Source organism: Anser brachyrhynchus (genome assembly GCF_964034855.1).
Source record: "Anser brachyrhynchus genome assembly, chromosome: 2".
Lineage (NCBI taxonomy): Eukaryota > Metazoa > Chordata > Aves > Anseriformes > Anatidae > Anser > Anser brachyrhynchus.
In genome coordinates, this window is record NC_137695.1 from 134,957,082 (window position 1) to 134,980,586 (window position 23,505).

General features: G+C 39.5%; 1 protein-coding gene and 2 long non-coding RNA genes across 3 annotated transcripts in view; 2 read left to right on the forward strand and 1 right to left on the reverse strand.

The window, feature by feature from the left end:
- The first annotated feature begins 31 nt into the window (after window positions 1-31).
- RIPK2 (receptor interacting serine/threonine kinase 2) lies at window positions 32-22,647 on the forward strand. The gene is made up of 11 exons (XM_080581667.1): window positions 32-367; window positions 3,320-3,473; window positions 5,028-5,183; window positions 7,432-7,589; window positions 10,288-10,337; window positions 10,672-10,833; window positions 13,922-14,007; window positions 14,165-14,254; window positions 14,900-15,005; window positions 20,132-20,311; window positions 22,039-22,647. Exons 1-11 carry the CDS (start codon window positions 174-176, stop codon window positions 22,362-22,364), a joined length of 1,662 nt encoding a protein of 553 aa, XP_080437793.1. The 5' UTR covers window positions 32-173; the 3' UTR covers window positions 22,365-22,647.
- On the forward strand, window positions 10,840-13,769 carry LOC308190377. Its single transcript, XR_013947139.1, has 2 exons — window positions 10,840-13,449; window positions 13,687-13,769. It is a non-coding gene; the product is annotated as an uncharacterized lncRNA (long non-coding RNA).
- The window catches only part of LOC308190376, a 17,350-nt gene continuing 6,090 nt past the window's right edge, over window positions 12,246-23,505 (reverse strand). Inside the window, exon 2 of the long non-coding RNA XR_013947138.1 lies at window positions 12,246-13,769. This is a non-coding gene — a long non-coding RNA (uncharacterized lncRNA). The remainder of the gene's footprint in view (window positions 13,770-23,505) is intronic.

The following is a 23,505-nucleotide window of genomic DNA, read 5'->3' on the forward strand; positions in this document are numbered from 1 at the left end:
GCGGGCCGGGGTGTGGGGAGAGGCGGGGAAGGACGGCGAGACGAGCCGGGGCGGCCGGGCTGGGGCGCTGTGGGCTCCGCAAGCGCCCGGGCCAGACACGGCGTGGCCGCCCCCGGCACCGCGGGGCCCGACGAGCAGCACGGAGCCGGCCCCGGCCCTGGAACCGGCCGAGGATGAGCGGCGGGGAGGGCGGCGGCGGCGGCCGGGCGGCCGCCATCAGCTGCTTCCTGCCCGCCGTCCCCTCCAGCAAGCTGCCCGACCTGCGCTTCCTCAGCCGCGGCGCCTACGGCACCGTGTCGGCCGCCCGGCACGCCGACTGGAGGGTCCCGGTGGCCCTCAAGTGCCTGCAGGGGCCGCTGCTGGACAGGTAGCGGGGCGGGCAGGGGGGTGCCGGGGGCTGGGGAGGGCTGGGGAGGGTCCGGGGGGACGCGGGGGGGCAGGCGGGGCCGCCTCAGCCCGGGCGGTGGGGGGACGTGGGGAGGCCCCGCTGCTTCCTCCCTTTGGGGTGCCGAAGGGGGTGGTGGTGGTTTTGCCCCAAGTCTCGCCATAATCTTAAATATCAGGCTTACAGACCCCCGCATACTGCTGGTTTTCACCAGTTCGTCAGCTGGTAGCGATCGCGTTCCCTTTTCCTGGGGGTCAGGTGGCGGCACGTTTATTGCCGAGCTGTCACCCCAGCAGCAGGGAGCAACTTTACAGCCATCTATGCCTCCTTCGCTCTCTATAATGCCGGTTTTTTACCATATCGATGCTAGTTTGCCTCTCCTTAGGGTGTTGCCTCCTGTTTCTTCTGTAGGTGTCTTTCATCTTCACTGCCTCAGGTTTCTTTGATCCGGTGTCAGGCAGATAGGCGGCTGAGACACGCGGGTGTACGTGTGTGCTTGTGGGCTTGCACGCTTAAACCAGCAGGACACGGGTGTAAAAACGTGTCAGCTGTTCCTCAGTTCACAAGTTTTTAGGGTTTGGTTTTTGAAAAGGTTACAAGCTAGCCCAGAAGACTTCTAATCCTGTGACCCAATGTGCTAGAATATAAAATAAGAGGTTAGATGGCTTAGAACAACTTATTCCCTAGGTGTGTATAGGTGTGTGTAATACACAGGCTTTATCTCTGAAATCTTGCCAGAATGAAGCGAAATCTCAGTTATGTTTTTAAGCAGAAGCATTGTGCTGTTGTTAAGTTTACTGGTTTCATTTTCATTAATGTAAATGTCTTCTTAAATCCCCACAAATCAGAAATGCAGTGTTTTGTTCTCTGAACTCACTTGGGAGAAAACAGTAAATGTTATTTTTAGCCTTGCTAGGATTTAGATTACTGTGACATCTAACCTGTGAAAACTTGACAAAAAGGGCAACCAGGGTAATCAAAACAACTCAGTTACCAACCATATACTATGCAAAGCTCAGAAATATTGTCAGAATAACCAAAAGCTGCAGTAAACCTGCTCTAAGTCTCTGTAGCAAGTAACTTGTGGGTTGTACTGTAGGCAATATAACATACCATCCTCAAAAAGCTGCCGTGAAAACGGAAGACCGGAGAGTTGACAGTGCAGTTAATCCTTCCAACCAGGAAGCCTGTGCTGTGTATCGCAGAATTTGGTGTGCGACCTGCCCAACAGCAAGGCAGCCTGGGAGCCGCTGTGGGCTCCTGCTGGTTTAGGCGTTGCTCAATGCCCCTCTGGTGTGGAGCAGGCAAAGGTGAAGTGACTTACAGGCGCAGGAATAAACCTCCGCGTGTTGCAACTCCTTTCCCGGTTACAGCAGAATCCCATGCAGATGTGCCTCGTGGTCTGGGAAAACCCCTAATTTTTCTCAAACCTATTTTTTACTAGAGAGAGGGAGGGAGCCATGCGTTTTGTCCCATGCTTTACTTGCCTTTTTACTTTGATCACTACCTAGAGTTTCCCAAAATAGAAGCTTTTTTCTGTCTCAAAAGCAAGGACCAACAACTAGCCTTAATTTAACATACCACTAAATTCTAACTTTTGCTGTCATAAAAGCAGCAGGCTTTAGTTCTCTAGGCTTCCATTTTTCCCCATATACTCTGGAGGCCTTTTCTTTGCGAGGGCTGCATCTACACTGAGCAGTCCACATCCCTCTGGACCCATTGGTCTGTGCTCTGAGCTGGATGGACACAAAGCAGCTCTCACCTGGGAGCCGTATCGCCAGGTTGACACGGCGCTGTGCTGAGTCCTGATGGGCATGGACTTGGCTTGGACGCTGCCTTGCCCCAAGCTCAGCCGTACAGCTGCTGAATCAGGCTGGCTCACATCCAAAAGCTCGGTCTTAGATGTGCTGTAGAAGTCTCATGTTTAGTTGTCTTGCAGATATACTTGTACCTGTACCAGTCCCCATTGGTGTAAAGTCTAAATCTTATTTTTTTTTTTCTTAGACTCCTTCATGGTCTGAGTATCCTCACTGTGGGATGTTTGAGATATATGCTTTTTGAGTTCTAATATACAATTGGAGATATAATATGATTTGAAAGACAAAGCATCCAAAAAAAAATATTTTCAATTTTCGGGGATAGAAGCATACTTATTTTTTAATATAACCTGACCTTCACGTACTGTATGCTGCAAGGTCTGAAGTGGTAATGATGCATCAAATTCACACTTATGAGGAGATTTGACAATAACAAAGGGCATTCACACCACCAAATTCAGGTGTTGGTCTCTCTCTGCTCCCCGTGCAATCAAAGTGTTTTGTTTTGTTGTTTTTTTCCAGAGGGCAATTCAAAGCAGGAGCTGAATTTGAAGGAACAATTTACATGAAAACATAACATAGCTGGTCCTTCCTTTTCCTTCAGAAAGTGAAGGCGTATCCCTTTAACCAGTATTATTTTAGTGCACTCCAGCGTCCTCTAAGTTAAAATACTGGAAAATCACGAGATAAGATCTCCACTCTGTAGGAGATAAATAGTGGGCCATAGTGGACACACAGTGTTTGAAGATGGACAGTAAAACAGGACAGGTGCAGTTGGTTGTTGCTGTTCTGGTTGCTCAGGATGGTGCCAATTGGAGTTCTGATGGTATCCTTATTTACTGGAAACATGAATGAAATGTGTTTTGGTAATAGAGATATTTGTGTAGAACAGCAAAACTAGGGAAGTTGTTTAATATTTGCAGATTCTGAGTTGTCTTATAGCAAGCATCTTGTTATCAAAGTGCAATGTAGTAGGAAAAAGTACTGAAAGGTGGTGGTGCTGCATATAGATACATAGTTTTTTAAACAGAATGTAGGGAACCTTACATTTGCTTAGAGTTTCCTAGTAATGGTATGTTAACCTTCTTTATTTTCATTTATTTTCTTTTTATTTAAGTGATAGAAATCACCTTCTAAAAGAAGCAGAGATATTGCACAAAGCCAGGTTTAGCTACATTCTGCCAATTTTGGGAATTTGCAATGAGCCTGAATTTCTTGGGATAGTAACGGAGTACATGACTAATGGATCACTAAACGAGCTTTTACATGGGGTAAGTGCACTCAAAGTCGTTAAATCGTCCCTGATTGTTTTAAATAGACTGTGATTTCCATACTTAAGGGGAGTAGTATAGTAAAGTTTATTATTAATAATACTTCAAATTAAAGGACAGTCACTGGTAGTTTATGGTTTATGTTGCTCATATAGACTTTCTGTACCCCCAAAGGGCAACAAATCTCAGTAGACTTTATTTGTATTGCACTTTTTCCTGTAATGTTGTAATCTATAACAGGCTAAATGATTAATTATTGTGTACAATCACTTTTAACATCTCTGTTGTTCTGTAATTAGAAGCTGAAATAGTTGTGCTTACTTTAATCTGGCTTTCAGAGCTGTTGGTAGTGTAAATATCACAAAAAGACGACTGTTTCCTGAATTTGAAACTTTTAAAAAAAAAAAAAAATTATAGAAGTCAGATATTGCTAATCTAAATAGATACAAATATTTCTACCAGGTCTTACTCTCAGGAGTAAGTTCTCCTGTGCTGAACTCTCAGCTGCTGCAATTAGGTTCACAGAATCACAGAATCGTCTAGGTTGGAAGAGACCTCCAGGATCCAACCTCTGACCTAACACTAAGAAGTCCTCCACTAAACCATATCACTAAGCTCTACATCTAAACGTCTTTTAAAGACCTCCAGGGATGGTGACTCAACCACTTCCCTGGGCAGCCTATTCCAATGCCTAACAACCCTTTCAGTAACGAAGTTCTTCCTAACATCCAACCTAAACCTCCCCTGGCGCAACTTTAGCCCATTCTCCCTCGTCCTGTCACCAGGCATGTGGGAGAATAGACCAACCCCCACCTCGCTACAGCCTCCTTTAAGGTACCTATAGAGAGCGATAAGGTCACCCCTGAGCCTCCTCTTCTCCAGGCTGAACAATCCCAGCTCTCTCAGCCACTCCTCGTGAGACTTGTTACAAGGTTGGTCCGAGCTAATGTAAAGCTACCGTAGCTGTGTATCAATAGCACTGCAGTCTCTTCTGTACCCTTAGTCAATACCTGCGTATGCCTTAAAGAGCTCAGCTCTGTATTTTACACAAATAAAATAATGTTAAGGTAACTTTTAAGATTTGAGTTTCCCTGTTTTTTTGTTGTTGTACTTATATTTCTAAAAGTAGTGTTTTGTTGTTAGTTTCACCACTTTTTTTTTTCCCCAGTGTCAGTAGCAGGTATGATTCGTGTCTTTCTTTGTGCAGTACTCACAGACCGTGGTTTACAGGTTTCATATAGTTCATCTGTAACTCATATTTCCATATGAGTAATTATGAGTAATACGGTAAATGTTCTATATACAAATTATGTGTAGCAGTCATGAACTGTATGGATGTTAGGGAAATGGAAGTATAACATCATAACATGCGTGATTAATATTTATGTATTTGTCTTAACAGCTAGCCAGTATCAACGTGCAGATAATGTAATATATGTTTTAAAAGATTACTGCTTGTCCAACTCACTTTCTTATTATTATGAAAGCCTTTGTGTTATCTTGTCAGATCAGAACAGAGGATTATATTCTGGTTTTGTGGTTTTATTTTGGCAGAAAGATATGTATCCTGATGTTCCCTGGTGCCTGAGATACCGCATTCTTTATGAAATTGCTCTGGGAGTAAACTATTTGCACAACATGAATCCTCCATTGCTGCACCATGACTTGAAAACCCAGAATATTTTGCTGGATGATGAGTTTCATGTCAAGGTAGAGTTATTTAATTCTTATGTTTCTCAGCATCCAGAATGAGCCAAAGTGTTTAATTACTGTAGCGGGAGAAGACTGGGGTTGTCGCCACGCAGAAGGGACATAGCTGTATGCCAGATGTTTGATTTTTATCTTTTCAGACAGAACTTAGAAATTCTTTGGAAAGCTCTATTTTGTTCAAGTGTGGATTTTTGATCCATCTAAACAAAGACCAGAACTCCAGAATATGGGCTGCTTCCGTTATAGCAGTGTTACTCAATAGCGGCGACACTTTCTGATGACAGCCTCCCACGGGTAGCTCTGTCTGGCCCTTTCTGAGTAGAAAATAGAAAGTTTTCCTGTCTGAGATGCTCAGGCAAGTTAGTTCTAGAGATCAGAAAAAACAAACTCTAATGTTAACACCATTTGATGCTTATCATTCAATATGCACATTTATTTTATTAGTGCAGTATAAGAACATGTAAAACAACTTCAAAATTTGAACATGCTGAGATGGCTCTTTCAAAGCTGCTAGAACAAGCAAATATACATGAAGAAGTAATAAGTTTAAAACTTGAATTCTGTCTTTTAAAATATCATTGCCATGATGTGAAAAAGAGATCAAAAGTACTTCTGACAAAATGGTTAGGTGATTCTATAATTGCAAGAGGTCTTCTGTTAATGAAAATAACAAAAATATAAGCTTTGTTTTCCCTTCAGATCCTCTGTTTTTTACATTGGTAGAATGTACTACTCGTGTACACAAGAAATAAGAGGTATCTTACACCTAATTTAATCTTGAATGGCTACTGCTTCAGTTAACGTGAGATGAATCTTTCTGTCGGTCATCAGACAGATGATCTTTGATCAAGATCAAAGATGCAGTGCTGATTTCTTCTTTCTCTCTTGCAAAGACATTTTCCTTGGCAGCAAGGCAGCTTACGCAGCATTCGCTTCACTCACGCCCTCAGCAGCTCATACCTCCTCCCACTCAGCTCTGCCAGTGTCACCATCTCTAGAGCTTCCTGATAAACCTGACTGGGAACTGGCCCAAGTTAACCACGCTTTTGTTTTTTTATACTCTAGCAGCACTGGTGCAGTCTGGTTCACTGCCTGACCGCATATAAACAGTTGCTTTGCTAGAGTAATAGGAAGAAAGGTTTTTTGGGCTGTAGCACAATTCTCTGATTTAGGACAGCTGGCAGGAATTGCAAGGAAGGAAATCACGTGTGCTAAACAGAAAAAGTATTGTACGTGTGTAAAAGCAACACCATTCATAGAGTGCTTCTGACTGTATCAGATCTACTGAATGAACAAGATACCCTGACCTGTAACAGCAAGGAAAGCTTCAGTGCATGAGTTGTGAAGAAAACAAGGGTATTGTTTATACTCTCCAGAAAGCTTATTTCTATTACGTTAATTGCTCACACAGGCATCTCTGAAAATTATTTTGCTCTGATGCAAATGCTGAGCAAGTCCAGAGGTCATTGCTGCCTACATACATTTATTTCTCCCTTGCATGTTGGACACTGCAGCTCCACCAGAAGGCCTGTTCTTCTGACTGTGTGTCTCCCTGCCTGTAATCTCGTCTGACATCCTGCTCCCACCCGGTGGATGTCTGGGAATGTTAACTAAGTCAGTTAATTCTTGATGTAGTTGTACTGTAAACTCTGTAGGAAGGGACAAGGAGACTATTTTGGGATGGCCCCAGAGGTCATGGTAAACAAAATATTTGGTGATTTCTTGCAGTACAGAATTTCGGAATACCAAATTAGTTAATCTGAGATTAATGCTTCCTGGTTTTGGGGATGAGGTGGGCTGTCCTAAAATTGTTTTGTACGAGCAATTGTCCCAGGATATGTGCAGGCTAAGTTGCATAGAGCTATTATGATCCTTATTAACTTTGTGCATTCGAGACAGCCAGTGAGCTGGAAATACTCAGTGTCTTTTGGTTTGCTTATTTTCCGTGAAAGAAAGTGATTTTCATATAGGACAGGCTTCCACCATAGATACCCCAGCCACAGAGTATGTGAATCCATCCTTAAAAGAACAACAGGACAGGGCAGTACTGTAGGAATAGTGTGAGTCATGAACTGGGAATGCTTTCTGCACTGGAGCGGGTGTTTCCTGTTGTTAAGACAACCACATAGTTTTTATGTGTCAGGTTAAGGATTTTAAACAAGCTGTTCCTTCAGGTGTATTTGAGGAATTTGTAACAAGGGTTAACAGATAAATCCAGTTCTTAGAACAACTGCTCTGTCCTTTCCAGATTGCAGATTTTGGCATGTCAAAATGGCGTGTCATATCCATGTCGCAATCACGCAGCGAAACTTCCTTGCCAGAAGGAGGGACCATCATCTACATGCCACCTGAAGATTACAATCCCAGTCAGAAAACCCGGGCAAGTGTGAAACACGATATCTACAGGTAACCCGTGCTGTCCTCAAGGGGACTTTTCAATCTAAATCAAATCTGAGTTGCTGAAATTAGGTTTTAACATGTTTTCAGCAATTTTATTATTTTCAATAATGTTGAAAGAGTCTAAGCAAAATAAATCGGGAAAAAAGAATCAATTGGTAGCTGGAGTTGTTGATTACCTATTTCTCTAGGAAACACTGTGAGAAGTGTAATACTCCAGAGCTTAAACTAGAACTGTGAAAAGAGACAGAGGAGACTGGTTCCTTTGAATGAGAGTGTATACATACAGGGAATGTGGGGAGGAAAAAACTGTTCACTCTGTTACCTTGCTTCACACGCCTTTGTAATTTGTGTGCATCAATTAACATAATTGCAGAATGTACTGGGGGGAAAGAAGAAAATTTTTTTTTTTTTTTTTTTTTTTTGGAAGGGGTTAGAAAAAACAGGGTAATGGGGTTGGAGAAAGTGTAGAGATCTCCTGTCTCTCACTATCTCCAAATAGAGATCTACTTAAGGAGTAGCTTACTTTATGAACGTTCAGGTAGATTTGCTTCAGTCAGTTCTGAGTTATGAGCTGAAAGTAGCAGAGTGGTGGCTACCTGTATAAGAACAGAAATGGCTGTCAGGATATTAGAGTTATGATCAGCTAATTTGAAGAGGTTCACAGAGCTCAAAGGTTATTTGAGCAATTGTGGAGGGAATTATCATACACAGATGGAGATTTAAGAGGTATGAAGAGGCATATCAGTGTGACAAAGTCCATCTGTGTTGCGCTCTACCATCTTTAATTTCAGCTGTATGAGACAGGGTTGTGTTTTGGTGGAAGATAAATCAGCCCCAGAGGGACTCACTAACATCCAGAGAGACCATTATTTCTTTTAATTATCCCTTTACTTTTGAGGAGCACACAAAGTTCTTTGACATTCTGCTTTCCTCACCCTTTGAGGAGAAAGTGGACTAGGTAGACATTGAAAAGGAATACCAATGTATTATGGAGAAGTAGCAGTGTGAAGTTATGGCTTCTGCTCTTAGAGGATTTGAAAGTATGGATTGTGTATTAATGAGTGAGTGGAGATGAGGAAGATAAATGTTAGGAAAAAAAGTTGCATGTAGAAGAATAACAAATGGGAGAAAATAAGAGGTAAAAGGTAAGTAGATCTTAGAAAACTGTTAAGAAGGAAAGGGAGATTATTTGAGGAGAGAGAAAAGAAACTAAGAAAGTATATCGAAAACAGATGGAAGTTCAAGGCAGGAAAATGTAGGGGTAGAGAGACAGTGGAGGAAATGACCACCAGAGATATCATCTAGGAAGATGCCTTCTTTGTGTAAAGTTACTTCAGTAGTTAAAAAGAATGTTTACTTAAGAAAAACATAATTCTTTGCATTGTATCATTTTTTCTTATGATTTTTGTAAAATGGCTTCAATGGAAATTGGATTAATTTTTTTAAATATTAAACTTTACAATTTCAGATCTACATTTTTTTTTTTAAATAAATGTTTACAATCAAATTTTAAACACAATGAGAAACTGTGGTTGAGAAGGTAGCTTTATAAGGATGTTTGACATTGGAAATGACACTCTTGAGCAAAAATACTCACTGATTACTCACTTCAAGCTTAGAACTACTAGATTTATTCCTCATGCCAAGTTCCTATTCTTATACAGAAAAGCCAGATCTGTTTTCTTTACATTATTTCAGTGCAACACTGACTTAAGTTATATAAAAAAAATCAATGCAGATAAAGCAAATGAAAAAATAAAAATAATCTAATCTAAGTTACAAACTTCTTTAGAATTACCTTTATATTATTATGTCCTGATGACTGAAGAGAGTGACTAGTCTACTAAAGATGGAACAGATTTGTATGCAGTGGGCCACCTCCATTCCTGTTGATGTGAATGGAAAAGAATGTCACGGGTTTGAATGAGCAGATGTGCATTCAGTCTGGCTGTCTTTCAAAGTAGTCTTCACAGAATGGCTGAGGCTGGCAGGGACCTCTGGAGGCATCAGGTCCAACCCCCTGCCCAAGCAGGGCCACCCAGGGCTCTTGCCCAGGACCACGTCCAGGCAGCTTCGGAAGGTCTCCAAGGTGGAGACTCCACAGCCTCTTTGGGCAAGGTCTTCCCAAAAGTCTCTTTTGTAAACTGAATGTAAAAGTTACATCTCTTCTTGCAGAGATGATTGCATAAATTGAAAGTATACATGTCTGTGGGAGAAGCCGGGGTATGTCTCCTGGTGCAAGTCCATATCCTACCTGACTCTTGAGTTTGTGTCAGGATAGTCGTGGTGAGAGCCAACCTGTCTGCTGCACCCTGCTCCCTGTGGGGACATTGGAGTGGCCGTCAGGACTAGGAAGGCACCGTACTGCTGACGTTAGGTTTACATGCTGAGATTTAAACTGCACATACGTAATTCACAACATAGAGCAGAGCTAATACAGATTTGGAAGAGGAGCTTATATGCCCTGTAGCTTTTCTGTACTTTAAAATTATTGACTAGTTTCAGCTGAAGTCATTGATTAGAATTCCTGCTAGTTTGCATAGGTTTGGGGCATCACTGTATTTTTCAGCAAGCAGACCAGTTTGTGCCATGCAGGATCATATTAGTGAAACATTTGTAATAAAATGCTAGGCTGAGTACATTGTTTTATCAATGTCAGCAATCTAAAATAATATCTTCCATACTTTTTACACTTCAAAAACAGTTACGCAATTATTATGTGGGAAGTGATGTCAAGGAAGCAGCCATTTGAAGGTAAGGCCATCTTTTCCTGTAATTTATTTTTCTGGCCTTGTGTGAAGGCTAAACTTGATACCTGGGAGCTTAAGCTTTTTAGGGGTTACTTTGTAATAATCCAGTTTGTGAGCATGTTGAAGAATTGAGTTACAGATTAGGCTCTCCTTGTGTTGTTTTTCAAACTACACTGTTGATTGATAAATTCAAAATACTTTTGTTTTTAAAACAAAAAACGCATAGCCTTATTTTGGTGAACTGTAAATACTATGGCTGCAATCTAAACTATCCCTCCTATAGTAAGCTATTTATGTTGCATATATTTCTAATGAATGCACGATGTCTATTTTGACAGAAGTTATAAACCCATTGCAGATAATGTATAGTGTGTCACAAGGACAGCGACTAGACTTAAGTGAAGAAAGTTTATCAATGGACATTCCTCATCGAGCTTTCGTCATAAGATTGATAGTAAGTGGATGGGCACAAAACCCGGATGAAAGACCATCATTCTTAAGTAAGTTTATGTTGAGTAGTGAGGAAATATTTTTAAATTGGCAGATTTCTGTCTCACATGGCACTAACAGAGCAAGGTTATAGTCTTGAGAGGGAAATGGTAAAGATGACAAAAGATGCATCTGCACAGTCACATTGCATGGGATAAGATACTTGTCTGCGTTCATTATGCCTATAAACAAATCTTTGGGAATGGAGCTATGTGTGCAATAAAATTGAGTTGTTAGTTGGAGTCTCCTGCATTTGCTGTGTCTAATTTCCCTGTAGAAAAAGTAGCATAGATTACTACTTGTGCTTTTTTTTCAGTTTATTTTGAAGGGAAGACTTCCTTCTAATTTTTTATTCACAGGAAGGATGGGGGGGGAAGGTAAAATAGGTAGTGTGAATACTGTGGGATTTGTAAGCCAGCCTGCAAACATACCAGCAAATCATTGCTCATCAGATGAGCTGTAGTGACTTCACCTTGTGTTTGCATGTATAAATCTTTTTCACTGGGACTTTATCTTTGATTGTTCCACCTCTCAGATTCAGAAGGAGCGGGTTGATGCCACACATGTAACGTTCTCTTTTCATATTTCCTTTGTTTAGCTTTTTGTACATGAGATTAAATATAGATACTTGTAGCCTTTTTACAGTAAATTACAGAATTTAGAGCCTAAGATTGAAGAGCAAGCTTGCAGAGATTAGAGTGGCATGGCATATGAACTGAATAAGTTTTGTTTTGATATAGCAGCCCTGGGTTTGTCATGCTTAACTGGCATACTTGTTGTATGTTGGGTCCAGATTTACTCCCCATACCAATTTCTCCCTTACATGAAAAGCTGCCTAATTTTTTGGTGACTTCTGCCTCTTGTTTGGCCGTTACATAAAGGTAATCCATGAGAGTTAGTCATGAAAAGTCATGAGTGGGTTGGTGTAGTCACATATATCAGCGTAGTGAAGCTAGCAGTGGTTCACACAGCTGCCCAGCTGTGCTTGTTTAATTTGAGTGTGCTTTAAAAAGTCCCTCCCTACTCCTTTTGAAAATGCAATCCTAATTATGTAGAGAATGCTGGATCACCTTGGAGAGACGAAAGAAATACAATATGAGAGTTACTAAAAGTATTCAAGTGTAAAACAGCACAGAGAGCTCTGGATTAAGCAATCCTTTATTTTGAGTTTCTCACTGCTTAGGTTGAAAATGCAATGACTCCTACCTGAAATACCAATTCATTTATTTTTTCTAAATTTTTATTTTATTTTATTTTACAAGCAGGACAGCAATCTTAATGTTTCACTTGAAGATTTGATAGGCATAATTCCTTTGAATTGGAAAGTATTAGAAAATTACTGTTCAGACAACTCAAAAAGAAATGTCCATAACTTCACTTTTATGGATCAGTTTGGCTGAAAAAAAATGGACACACAGACAAACAGATTGAGCATCTTTATTTTCAAAGTTTACGTTCCAAAATGAATTACATGTCCTCTTTAGAACCATTTTTGTCTTTGCATTAAGAACATTATGAAAGGTTAGTTTATTTTGGTGTGAGTCTGGTTTGTATGATTTTAAATTATGGATGTTTTTTTCCAACTAAATAAACCAATTTATAATATTTTCTAAAATCAAAAAGAATAGATAGATCATAGCATTTACATAGGTATTCTTGCTTTCCTCTGTCACATACCCAAAATAAAATGGCAGCCAGTGTCTGTGGTCACACACAAGGGATAATTACCTAGGATATGACTACAGCGTGAGCTGTCTTCAGCTCTGTTATTAGTGCAGCGCCTGTAGTAAGATGGTCTTTGAAGGAAACATGCATTGCTTTTCCTCTACTTTACTATCATAAAAAGAAAGAGGAAGTTACAAAACCGTTGCAAGATTAAGGGAAGTAAAGCTCACTGATTGGGAAATTTTGCAATTACCATAAAACAGGGGGAAAAAAAAAACACCCAAACCCTACTTTTTAAAATAAACTTTAAATAGAAAAGCTTGGTTAACCTAACTGTTCCCCATATTAAAGAAGGGACAAGGATTTATCGTCCTGTTTCTGCGCAGATCTGTAATTCTGTTGATTCTGCAGTCTTGAAACCTGCAGTTTAATTAAAATCAATAAAAATTAACAATCCTAGTACCTCAGTGTGGAAAATGGCATGCCAGACCTCTAGACTCTGTGTTAGCTGATGCAAGAGAACAAGAATCCCACTACTGAATTAATGTCTTGAAGCTGCCGGTGAAAAAAAGTTAATGTGGAAGGAGTATGGTAAAACTATAATAAATTAAAAATACATTAATAAGAATGCAGTGTAATGGATTTCTAGTACGGTAAATGGGTTTTGCTGAATCAGTGGAATTTATAGAAATGCAGTAGTTACATGCTGTCATCCTTCACTGACATTTTGTTATACTTGCCCAGTCTCGAAGAGATGTTTGTATAATAGTCATCCTCAAATTTGAAATACTTAGTTTCACAAATCTTTCAGCATTGAAAGACAAGGGAGCATTGCACATGTTGTCACTTGCTTATTGAATTGTCATGTGGCTCCCTATGCAGACAGACGATGTTAGCATCTACGATTTACTGCCTTTGGTGAGCATGCAGATGCTATTACTTGGATTCACTGGATGTGGTAGGTCAGTGCTTTGACTATCACCATTTCCTCTGGTCCTCCATCACAGCTTCTCTTCTGGATATTGCTGTGGGGTTTTGTTGTTTGAATTTTTTATTTTCCTCATAATTCTTTGCACCATTATTGGAATGGGAGTAGAGCAACACATTCTGAGGTCTTGCACCTTTTGGTTCCGTTTAGCAGATCAAGCTTGTTGGGTCTGTCTTGAAATACAGCAAATCCATTAATCTGTCCATTCCAGGAATGCAAGATTTGGAGTCTGGCAGAATACTGGATCCAAGCTGCTGAGGTGGCCAGATCAGGGTTGGTTTTAGTGATGCAAAACTGTTGTAACAGGTGAAAGCAAGAAACTTCTATTTAATAACATGAGTAGTTTAGTATGTATTAATAAACCAATTAGTTTTGCAAATATAAGAAAGTAGTTTTAGCAATATGAAAACTTAACTTCCACATTAAATCATTGTTTCTCTGTTTAGAGTGTTTAATAGACCTTGAACCAGTCCTGAGAACGTTTGATGAAATAGCTATGCTGGAAGCAGTAATTCTCTTAAAGAGATCAAAGGTAAGTAGCTTTTGTTACAGTCATGAACTGGTAAAATAAATTAGCAACTTCTGCTTTTCTTTGCTGAACAAAATATAATGTCCTTTATTATTCAACTAGTCCATTATCAGGCTTAAACAGATCAAAAATTTAATATAAGTAAAAATGTCTCTTTCAGTCACAGTATGAATCGCAATGTATTCACAAGAGTGGAAAGAAAACAGATGTGGAGAAAACATCTCTAAATATACCTCTGAATCCCCAAGAGGTAAATATTTTGTATGTTGAATTTGGACCTTCCCTGGTATGTCAACATCATTAAAAATCCTGAGAGCTTCGAAGGCGGATGTCTTAGTAAGGGGGGATGGTTTTGCAGTTTACTTTCTTGTGCAGTCAGGAAACGTATAAAATGCATTGGCTGAGCTGGGATGCATCATGTGCACAGCCATATGAGTGAAGATAGGAAAGGCTCAATAAGCAGAAATAAGAAGGGTACATTTGGTGTATCCTGTAAGTGTGGAAAAGGCAGCTATCTGCTCCAGGAGGAATCCAGCACACGGTGTCTTCAAGTGATTGTCTTCTGCTTCCTTACACCTCTGTGCAGCTTGCTTACATAAGGTCATATGGATTTGTTTGTAAATTTTGGTTCTTAGTGCTGCTTCTTTTGATTCTTACTAATAGTTAAACTCATACACAAAATTGCTGTCTGCCTTGGAAAAACACAAGCATTAAGGTTACATATATTTCTTTTGTCTTAGTATATTCTAATTGTGCTGTCTATTGAGTATTTAGAAAATAGGGAAAAGACAGTGATGGGGAGGTACTTGGTAAATCATTGCATCTTCTTATTTATTTAATGTGCATTTATTTATTAAATGTATTAATTTTCATTATATAACTGGAATCGTTTCAGGAAACGTGTTCTGCCTCCATACACTGTGATGCACTTCCCCTTCGAAGCATCTCTCCAGATATATCAAGACTCAAGTCTATTCCCAAGTGTAATATCCTCTCATCAGGTAGATACTCATGACTTCATATAAACTTAATTTGCCATCACAGCTTTATGCTCCCTTTCTGACATGGCATTTGTATAGTAGGTTATTGGATATCTGTTTATATCAGAAAAGAGATGTGTTTTATTGCTGTCAAGTTAGTATTCTGGCTGAAAAACTAATGTATTTTAGCTCTGATTTTATGTTCCTGTCACTTGACAAATCCTCACAGCGTTAGTTTTCCTATTCAGGGCCGTGAGCACAGCAATAGCATTTGCTTGCCTCTTCATCTTGGCAGTTTAGTTAATCATTTGTGAAGTATTTCTAAATATAAAAAGGCTAAATATTGTGAGGTGTTCTTAAAGCTGAGTAAACTGAAAGTTTCTAATAGAGCCCAACCTCTAGATCATTTCTCATTCAATCAGTAAAAAGGCTTTTTTAAAGAGATTGGCTTGCGAAAGTGTCTGCACATATCTTTTGTATTTATCACCTCTGCCAAATAAAAGTTGGCAAAATTGCTAGGCAAAACTCAGTTTTGAGGTTTTGCTGACGTCAGAAGCCAGAAAAAAGCTCTGGGACTCAGATGGAATAGCAATACATTATGAAATTAAAGCTGCACTTAAGTTTTGAAAGAATGTAAACTTATATTCCAAAAGAATGGGGCATCCTCTGGCTTTGCAGGGACCATTGGTATGAAAGCAGACAAGACGATTAACTGTATTGCTATAGAGCATCAAAAGGTGTGCTGGGACACTGCAAAACTGGAGATATTCTACCAAGACCCATGTCCCTTAGTGCCATGTCTATAAGTCTCTTAAATACCTTCAGGAATGGGGACTCCACCGCTCTCCTGGGCAGCCCATTTCAATGCTTGACCATAATGGTAAATGTCAGCCCTTGTTGCTGCTGTTTTTTATTAAAAGTTGCCAAATCTTCCTGTGGAGATCATTGACTGTGATGGTACAATTAAACTGACTAATCAGTTGGTGGTCCTTTATAGAGTTACTGCTTAGATGTTGCTGTATGTGTGTGGAGAAACTGTAATGCCTGTGTCTACAAAACCCCTATTTTCTAACAGCAATTAGAATAAATGGAATTGTGACAATGGCTGTTCAAACCCAATGTATTTTGACAGAGGTGACAAGATCTTGTTGACACGTGCTGACTAGAAGAAATATATGAAATTATTTACATGATTTTCATTCTTTCATTCAATTCTTTGTGAGAAGTCACAGAAGATACTATTACATCGTTTGTTAAATTATTTTGCTAGGACCCAGGTCTGCTGTCCTTCTTATTCTGGACACTGTAAGCAGACAGATAGCTATGGTCTGTCCTGAAAAATTTGTTTTCTAAGAAAACAAGAAATTCATGCTTGCGACATCAAATCCAATAAAAGTATAACTTGGAATTTGTAAAATTCGATCACCAGGAAAAAAAAAAAGCCAGGACCTGTTGTCTACTCTATGCATTTAACTGTTGCCTGATTCGTTTCAAGTACTGTTGCCGAAGTGGTACCATTACATCCCTGTTGTTATCAGCAGATAGCTTGCTGTCACGGTCTTGTTTGCAGCCCTTTAGTAACATTCCAACTATTTTGTAGCTTTGCCTTTTTCTGAATCTTATAGCATACAAATGCTTTCAGATTTGTAATTTACCTAAGTCTAAGTTTTTGCAAGGCCCAGCACAACACTGAAACATTTTTTAGACATTTTATGAAGCAATGCTTTGAATCATTAGAATCATTAAGGTTGGAAAAGACCTCCAAGATCATCTGATCCAACCATCCCCCTACCACCAATGTCACCCACTAAACCATGTCCCTAAGCACCACGTCCAGCCTTTCCTTAAACACCCCCAGGGACAGAGACTCCACCACCTCCCTGGGCAACCCGTCCCAGTGCCTGACTGCTCTTTCTGAGAAGAAATGTCTCCTCATTTCCAACCTGAACCTCACCTGGTGCAACTTGAGGCCATTCCCTCTAGTCCTATCACTAGTTACCTGTGAGAAGCGGCCGACTCCCCCTCCCCACACCTCCTTTCAGGTAGTTGTAGAGAGCAATAAGGTCTCCCCTGAGCCTCCTCTTCCCCAGACCAAACACCCCCAGTTCCCTCAGCTGTTCCTCATAGGACTTGTGTTCCAGGCCCTTCACCAGCTTCGCAGCTCTTCTCTGGACACGCTCCAGGGCCTCAATGTCCTTCTTGAAGTGAGGGGCCCAAAACTGAACACAGCACTCGAGGTGCGGCCTCACCAGAGCAGAGTACAGGAGGATGATCACCTCCCTGGTCCTGCTGGCCGCACTATTCCTGATACAAGCCAGAATGCTGTTGGCTTTCTTGGCCAACTGGGCACACTGCCAGCTCATGTTCAGGCAAGCATGTTAACTCCAAATCTAAGCAGGTCTTGCTTTTATTTCATTCAAGGAATTCATCTATTGTTCTAGGATTCTACTGAGCATGTTTGGGAACATGGTATTTCTTCCTTTCAGAAATGAGGTTTTATATTGCAGTTGATGAATGTGCTCATATATAAAAAGGATGTTAAGGTACTTGAACATCCAGAGAAGGGCAACAAAGCTGGTAGAAGGGCAGGAAGGCAAGTCCTTTGAGGAGAGGCTGAGGACACTTGGGTTGTTTAGTCTGGAGAAAAGGAGGCCAAGATGCGATCTCATTGCTCTCTGCAACTTCCTGAGGAAGGGAAGTGGAGAGGGAAGGGGGCTGCTGGTCTCTTCTGTCTGTGAGCTGATGACAGGATGAGTGGGAAAGGCATAAAGCTGCACCAGGGGAAGGTTGAGAGTGGTTCAAATTAAAAAAAAAAAATTCTTTATCTTGAGGGTGGTCAAAAACTGGAACAGGCTTCCTAGAGAGGTACTTGATACCCCATACCTGTCAGCGTTCAAGAGATTTTTGGACAATGCCTTCATTCATGTCCTTTAACTTTTGGTTAGCCTTGGTTAGTCTGGCAGTTGGACTGGATGATCTTTGAAGGTCCCTTCCAAGTGGGGCCTTTTCTGTATTCTAGAATTGTATTATGCCTTCAAACCATACATCCATATAAATGGATACTGATGGGAGCAGCATCTCATTTTATGACTTGCTTCTGCACTGATATGTTCTGAAAAGGAAATTATTTTTCCATCTACAACTTCTTAGTCACTCTTAGAATCTGAAAATCTATCTGTACATCAGTTAAGTTTAGTACTGTGTCTAGAAAGTACCTCCTGGGCCATCAAGTTCATTCTTTTATAATTGCAAGCATTCATTTCATAGAACAACATTTATAAACCAATCAAGTTGCCAGTAAAAGTGTATGTTATTACTTTGCTCAATAGCCTTTTTTCTAGTCAGCTAATACACATTTGTTCTTGAGTATTGCTTTAGGTTTAAGTAGTTCTTTCCCTCTTTTCCCATTTTATTTCCAATGTAGAGAGTAATCTCTTACTACACTTTGTTTTACTAGATAAACAGGATAAACACTTTTGAAGTCCTTTTGTAAAATAAGATACTTCATTGTCGTTGTATCCTGCTAGTCCTTGCTGTGCATCATCTAACTTAAATTACTGAACTAAGGCAGCTACCAGACCTCTGTACTTAATATTATAAAAAAGGTGTAACAACTGTTTTGTGTGAAATAAAACCTTTGCTTAATATGTCTTAGAATTTCTTTTCTCACATTATCCTTTGTTACAGAATAATTTACCTTTTTTTTTTTCCCTCATGTCAATTGCAAATCACCAGGCACCGCTTGAAGCTAGATTTCATATTTTGTGCTACTGAATTTCCACTTCTTTTACTTCTGTGTCAACTAGGTTCTTTCTGAATAACCTGGGTTAGCCTGTTCTTTCTGAATGACATCGGCAAACTTCATTAGCATGTTTCTTTTTTTTTATGCTATGATCGTTGGTCAGGGTCATTCTCTCATACTGGTGTACAGTTCCAGTAGTTTTGTCTCTACTGTTACTAGAGATCTGTGTGTGCCTAGAGATCTAGAACAATCTAGCCCTGCAGAACTTTTTAAAATCCTTTTCTAAAGCTTTTTTTCTCCCACCAGTTCTCTCCTTATCATTTCTCATTTATGCAGCAGATAATACCGCATCACAGTACATAGTTCTGCCCTGCTTATTTTCTTTGCCTTCCACGAAATAAAATACTAGCTACTATGAATTCTAGTCCATTTAGAATCATGAATTTTAGTTCTGTTTAAATAATTCGTGTATATTTTTTTTCACGTTTTCCTATTCCTGCTCTTCACAGCGACAAGTCAACATTGCCATCTAAGCATACACCTTCAGAATCCCACATTTGTCATGTACCCATAAATCCCAAATCGTGCATGGAGCGACATCTTATTGTCATTAGATGCTCTCCTGATTCTTATATCAGTATCTCTGTTTCTTAGTTAACATAGCCAAAGCTCTTTGTCAAGTGAGACTGTGAAAGTCTGTAATGAAAACTATGTTCAGAATTGGGTATATGCCCTGTAATTTGGTTCTGATCAGCTGTTTGTCATCTCTTCTCTCCAACTACTGCTTTTGTATCCATCATCATCTTTTTTCTGCTATTAAAATCCTAAAAGTAGAAACTATTATGTTCCCCACCTGATAAAAATCCTTCTTTCCCTTTTTTCATAAAGTTTACACAAAGCTTTCTTGATATCATATGCTGTTTCATCAGACTACCAAAACCTTCCATTCACATCCCACTGAATGTCTTCATTGGTCTTCATGTTCTTTCCCTCCACCTGAATCATTTTTAATCTTTCCACCTTTGTTACACTACCAAACTTCATAAAAATAAATTAGTCAGCTTTCATGCTGACTCACACCTCTTTGCAAACACTTCAGGAGTTATTTTGTTCTTCCAGTCCCCACATCAAATTTCTATCCATCAGAGCTTTGACAGTTCCCATCTACTGGATTTATTCTCTGTGTTCTTTTAAAATAAAACAAGACCCCCCAAAAACACAATCAAGCCCTGGTAAAAGACAAGGGAGAGAAATGTGCTGAGAAGCTGAGTTGAAGGAATAATGTTGTTGTATTTGAAATAATGTTAGGTTGTTTACAATTTGTGTTATAGAATTGCTCTAAATATTGTATTTTACAAGCATAATGAATGCAGAACTATTACAGCTTTTTTTCTTCTTTCCTAAGATGGAGATTCTGGTAGTCTACACTCTCTCGGCTGTCAGAGCGTGGATGAAAATCTCTCCGTAACTCAAAGTGCCAAACTTTTAGTGCATCCATATACTTATCTTCCCTCATCTGACAAGAGTATTTCAGTTCCCTCAAATTCCTCATCATCTATGCTGCGGACATCACCAATTCCTTCAGGTATAGCAAACACTGGTTTAATTCAAAGTCCCATAGTAAGTGTCCTAATATTGAATATATGCGCGTATGAATTGGAAACTGGAACTGTTGTTCATCTGTAAAATGCAAACAAAGCATGTTGCAAATTAAGAACGCAAGTGGTTCTGTCCTTGTAGCCTTCTATTACAGAGTAAGTAAAAATAATGTAAATTGTGGCGTAGTAGATGTACCTGTAGTTCCTAACTTTTCTCCTTTCATTTTAAGCAAATTTAATTCCTGCTGCCTTGGGAGCATTCTCTTTGCTAATGTTATTTTTCCTTTCTCCTACTGCTGTAGCAGTGCTGCAGTCCAGCAGAATACAAAAAATAAAAATAAAAATAAAAATAAAAATAAAAATAAAAATAAAAAGTTAGCTGGAGTTTAATTCATCTCATTGCCTGACATTTTTCCCTGCTTTTTAGGCCTGTAACTTAGGTAGTAACGGTGGGGCAAATAGAAGCAGCATCTCACCTTTAACAGTCTTTTGTGTTAGTTGAGGTATGCTGGATAGTTTTCCTGTGCATCAAATAACTGCTAAACATGTGCTTCCAAAAGAGTGATAACAAAAAGAAACTAATGCATGATGAGTTATTCAAAGAACTTTTTTATGGGCCACACAATAACTTGGAATTTTATAAAGATCTGCCGCATCATCCCCCTGCAGAAACTTACAGTTGCTAATAAAGTTCCATATTGAAATTTGAAGTGCTTTTTTTGAAGCTGTCTAAATTCATCCAAATCTTGACAATTCTATAATTCAGTTTTAAATGCCTCATACTTCTTGCAGTCTGTCGTGACCTAAACTATTTCCTTTAAATTTGCTTCAAATGGAGCTTATAACTTCTCATAAGAAGTGGCATGTACTTTGTTTGTGAAACTAGAGGAAAGGAATAGGGGTATGAGAAGTTGTCTGAATTCACAGACAGATGTGGGGCAGGCGTTTATCAACGTAGGGGTTCTCATCTGTATAGCACTAAGAGTAGTTACGATTACTGTGGGCACTTGAGAATGGAAAACACATTGACTGAGACTGTGAATGGGTTATCTGGAAGTATTCACTTAAAAATTACTTTCTGAGAGTAAACCAGAAACAATTGAAAAATGTCAAGGGAAGGGACAAAGCTTTCTACAGCCTTCTACACAGAATCTTGGATCCACTGTGGTGGGGGACTCCTGGGAATATGAGGATCTGTATCTTTTCACTGTATAAATCCTCAACTTGAGGAATATATGATGGAAGCTACACAGGCTTTTTCAGTACACTTCCCAGGGGGATTTTTATTGAGGCTAAGTTAGCACCTCCCTCTTTTTATTACCAAGTTGGGTCAAACACTAGAACAGTTTGTCTAAGTCTATAGAAGTTCCATTTTTGGAGATGCTCAGAATTCACCCAGAGGAGGCCCTGAGACACCTGACTTATCTTTGGGTAGCTTTGAGTAGAACATTAGACCAGATGAGGGTTCCTTCCAACTTAAATTATTCTGTGATTTGGAATAAAAATTATATTCTAACCAGCAAATTTGGCAACTATCACAACATTTTAAACGTGGAATGTAAGAATAACCAAGTGAATATCTGACCAAAAAAAAAGACTTTTTACCAGCTCTTTCTCAGCTCATTCTTTGTTTTATAGCACTATTTATTAACAAGAAGTGTTAAAATATTAATATTTTTTTCTTTTTTTTTTTTTTAATCCTCCTTGATCTCAGATTTTGTTTTGGAAACAATGCAACAGAATGTAGCTCATCAATGGATCCAAAGTAAAAGAGAAGAAATTATTGATCAGATGACCGAAGCATGTTTGAATCAGTCACTGGATGCTCTTCTATCAAGATTTTTACTCATGAAAGAAGACTATGAACTTATAAGCACCAAACCTACAAGGACATCAAAAGTCCGACAACTACTCGATACCTCAGATAGCCACGGAGAGGAATTTGCCAGAATTATAATACAAAAGTTGAAAGACAACAAACAGCTAGGACTTCAACCTTATCCAGACATTGTATCTAATTCTCTAAGACTGCATCTTTAAATCTGTTTGGGTTTTTTTGAAGCCCTGTGAATATTTCTTAATACACAACCATTGTTTCTATTTAGAAGTTTTATATCTGTACTGCTTTGTCTTTACTACACCTTTGTAGAGTCTCAGAAAAGACACTAGACTTTTCATCTAGGCTGCATTTGGTGAGTTACCAATTGAATCAGTTGGAGTGCAGCCAGAAAGCCAAACACTTGACACTTGTTGACTGAATTCATACAGGTGTTTTGTTTATATGTGACAAAGTAAAATAATTAAATGATCCCTGTTTTACATATTTTGTGCTTATACGTATCATATTTTGTGTTTATACATAGCTTTTCCTACCATTGCACAGGATTGAGACAACTTATCTCAACTTGGTATTAGTTGTCTTCTCTTCATCTGATCTTTCCTGTAGACAGGGAAAAAAACTAGGTGCTCTATTTTCAGGCTTGCATGCTGTGTTTGTAAATAAATTTCCTTCTTCCAGCTATACTGAGTATTCCTCCCAAGATACCTGTGAGGAGCGGTAGGTGGGTGGAAGTTTACACTGCATTTTCACAGGATTTCTATTATTGTTTTGTTTTCCCTATTTTGTTGCCAGGGTAAGCACTTCAGACCACTGCATGAGAAGAACGTGAATCCAAAGAGGAGCCCCAGGGTGAGGAAGACCTCGTGCTGATCATCATTGTCCTAAGAACTGATACACTAGAAAGGGTGAAGCTCTAACCTTATATTATTTGGTTACACGTGCTTAAATTCCTCTTGAAATTAGAGTATGATAAGATCCACATCCAGCTTGTACAAGGGAACCCTCAGTTAAAGCCTCACTTACAGTCACAGTTTTGTGTACATACTTCTTGTTCATGCTGCTGGATCAAACTTCTAATTCAATTCTATTTTTCATATTTACATGAGAAGCAGTAGTTTGGTTCTGTACAAAGATCAAACATGCACTGCACTGGCAGGCTGGAAGTAATGTGCATGAGCCTCTCCAGTGTGGCAGCAGAAGCAAAGTGCTCAGCTGTTGAGGGGAAAATGCGGTACCCTGAGCTACCTTAACCTTCTCTGGACAACATCTCTGCTAACCTTTTATGTCTCAGGGATGGTGCTAACATGTTGAGACACAAGTGGGGCAACCTGAGAGCAAAAG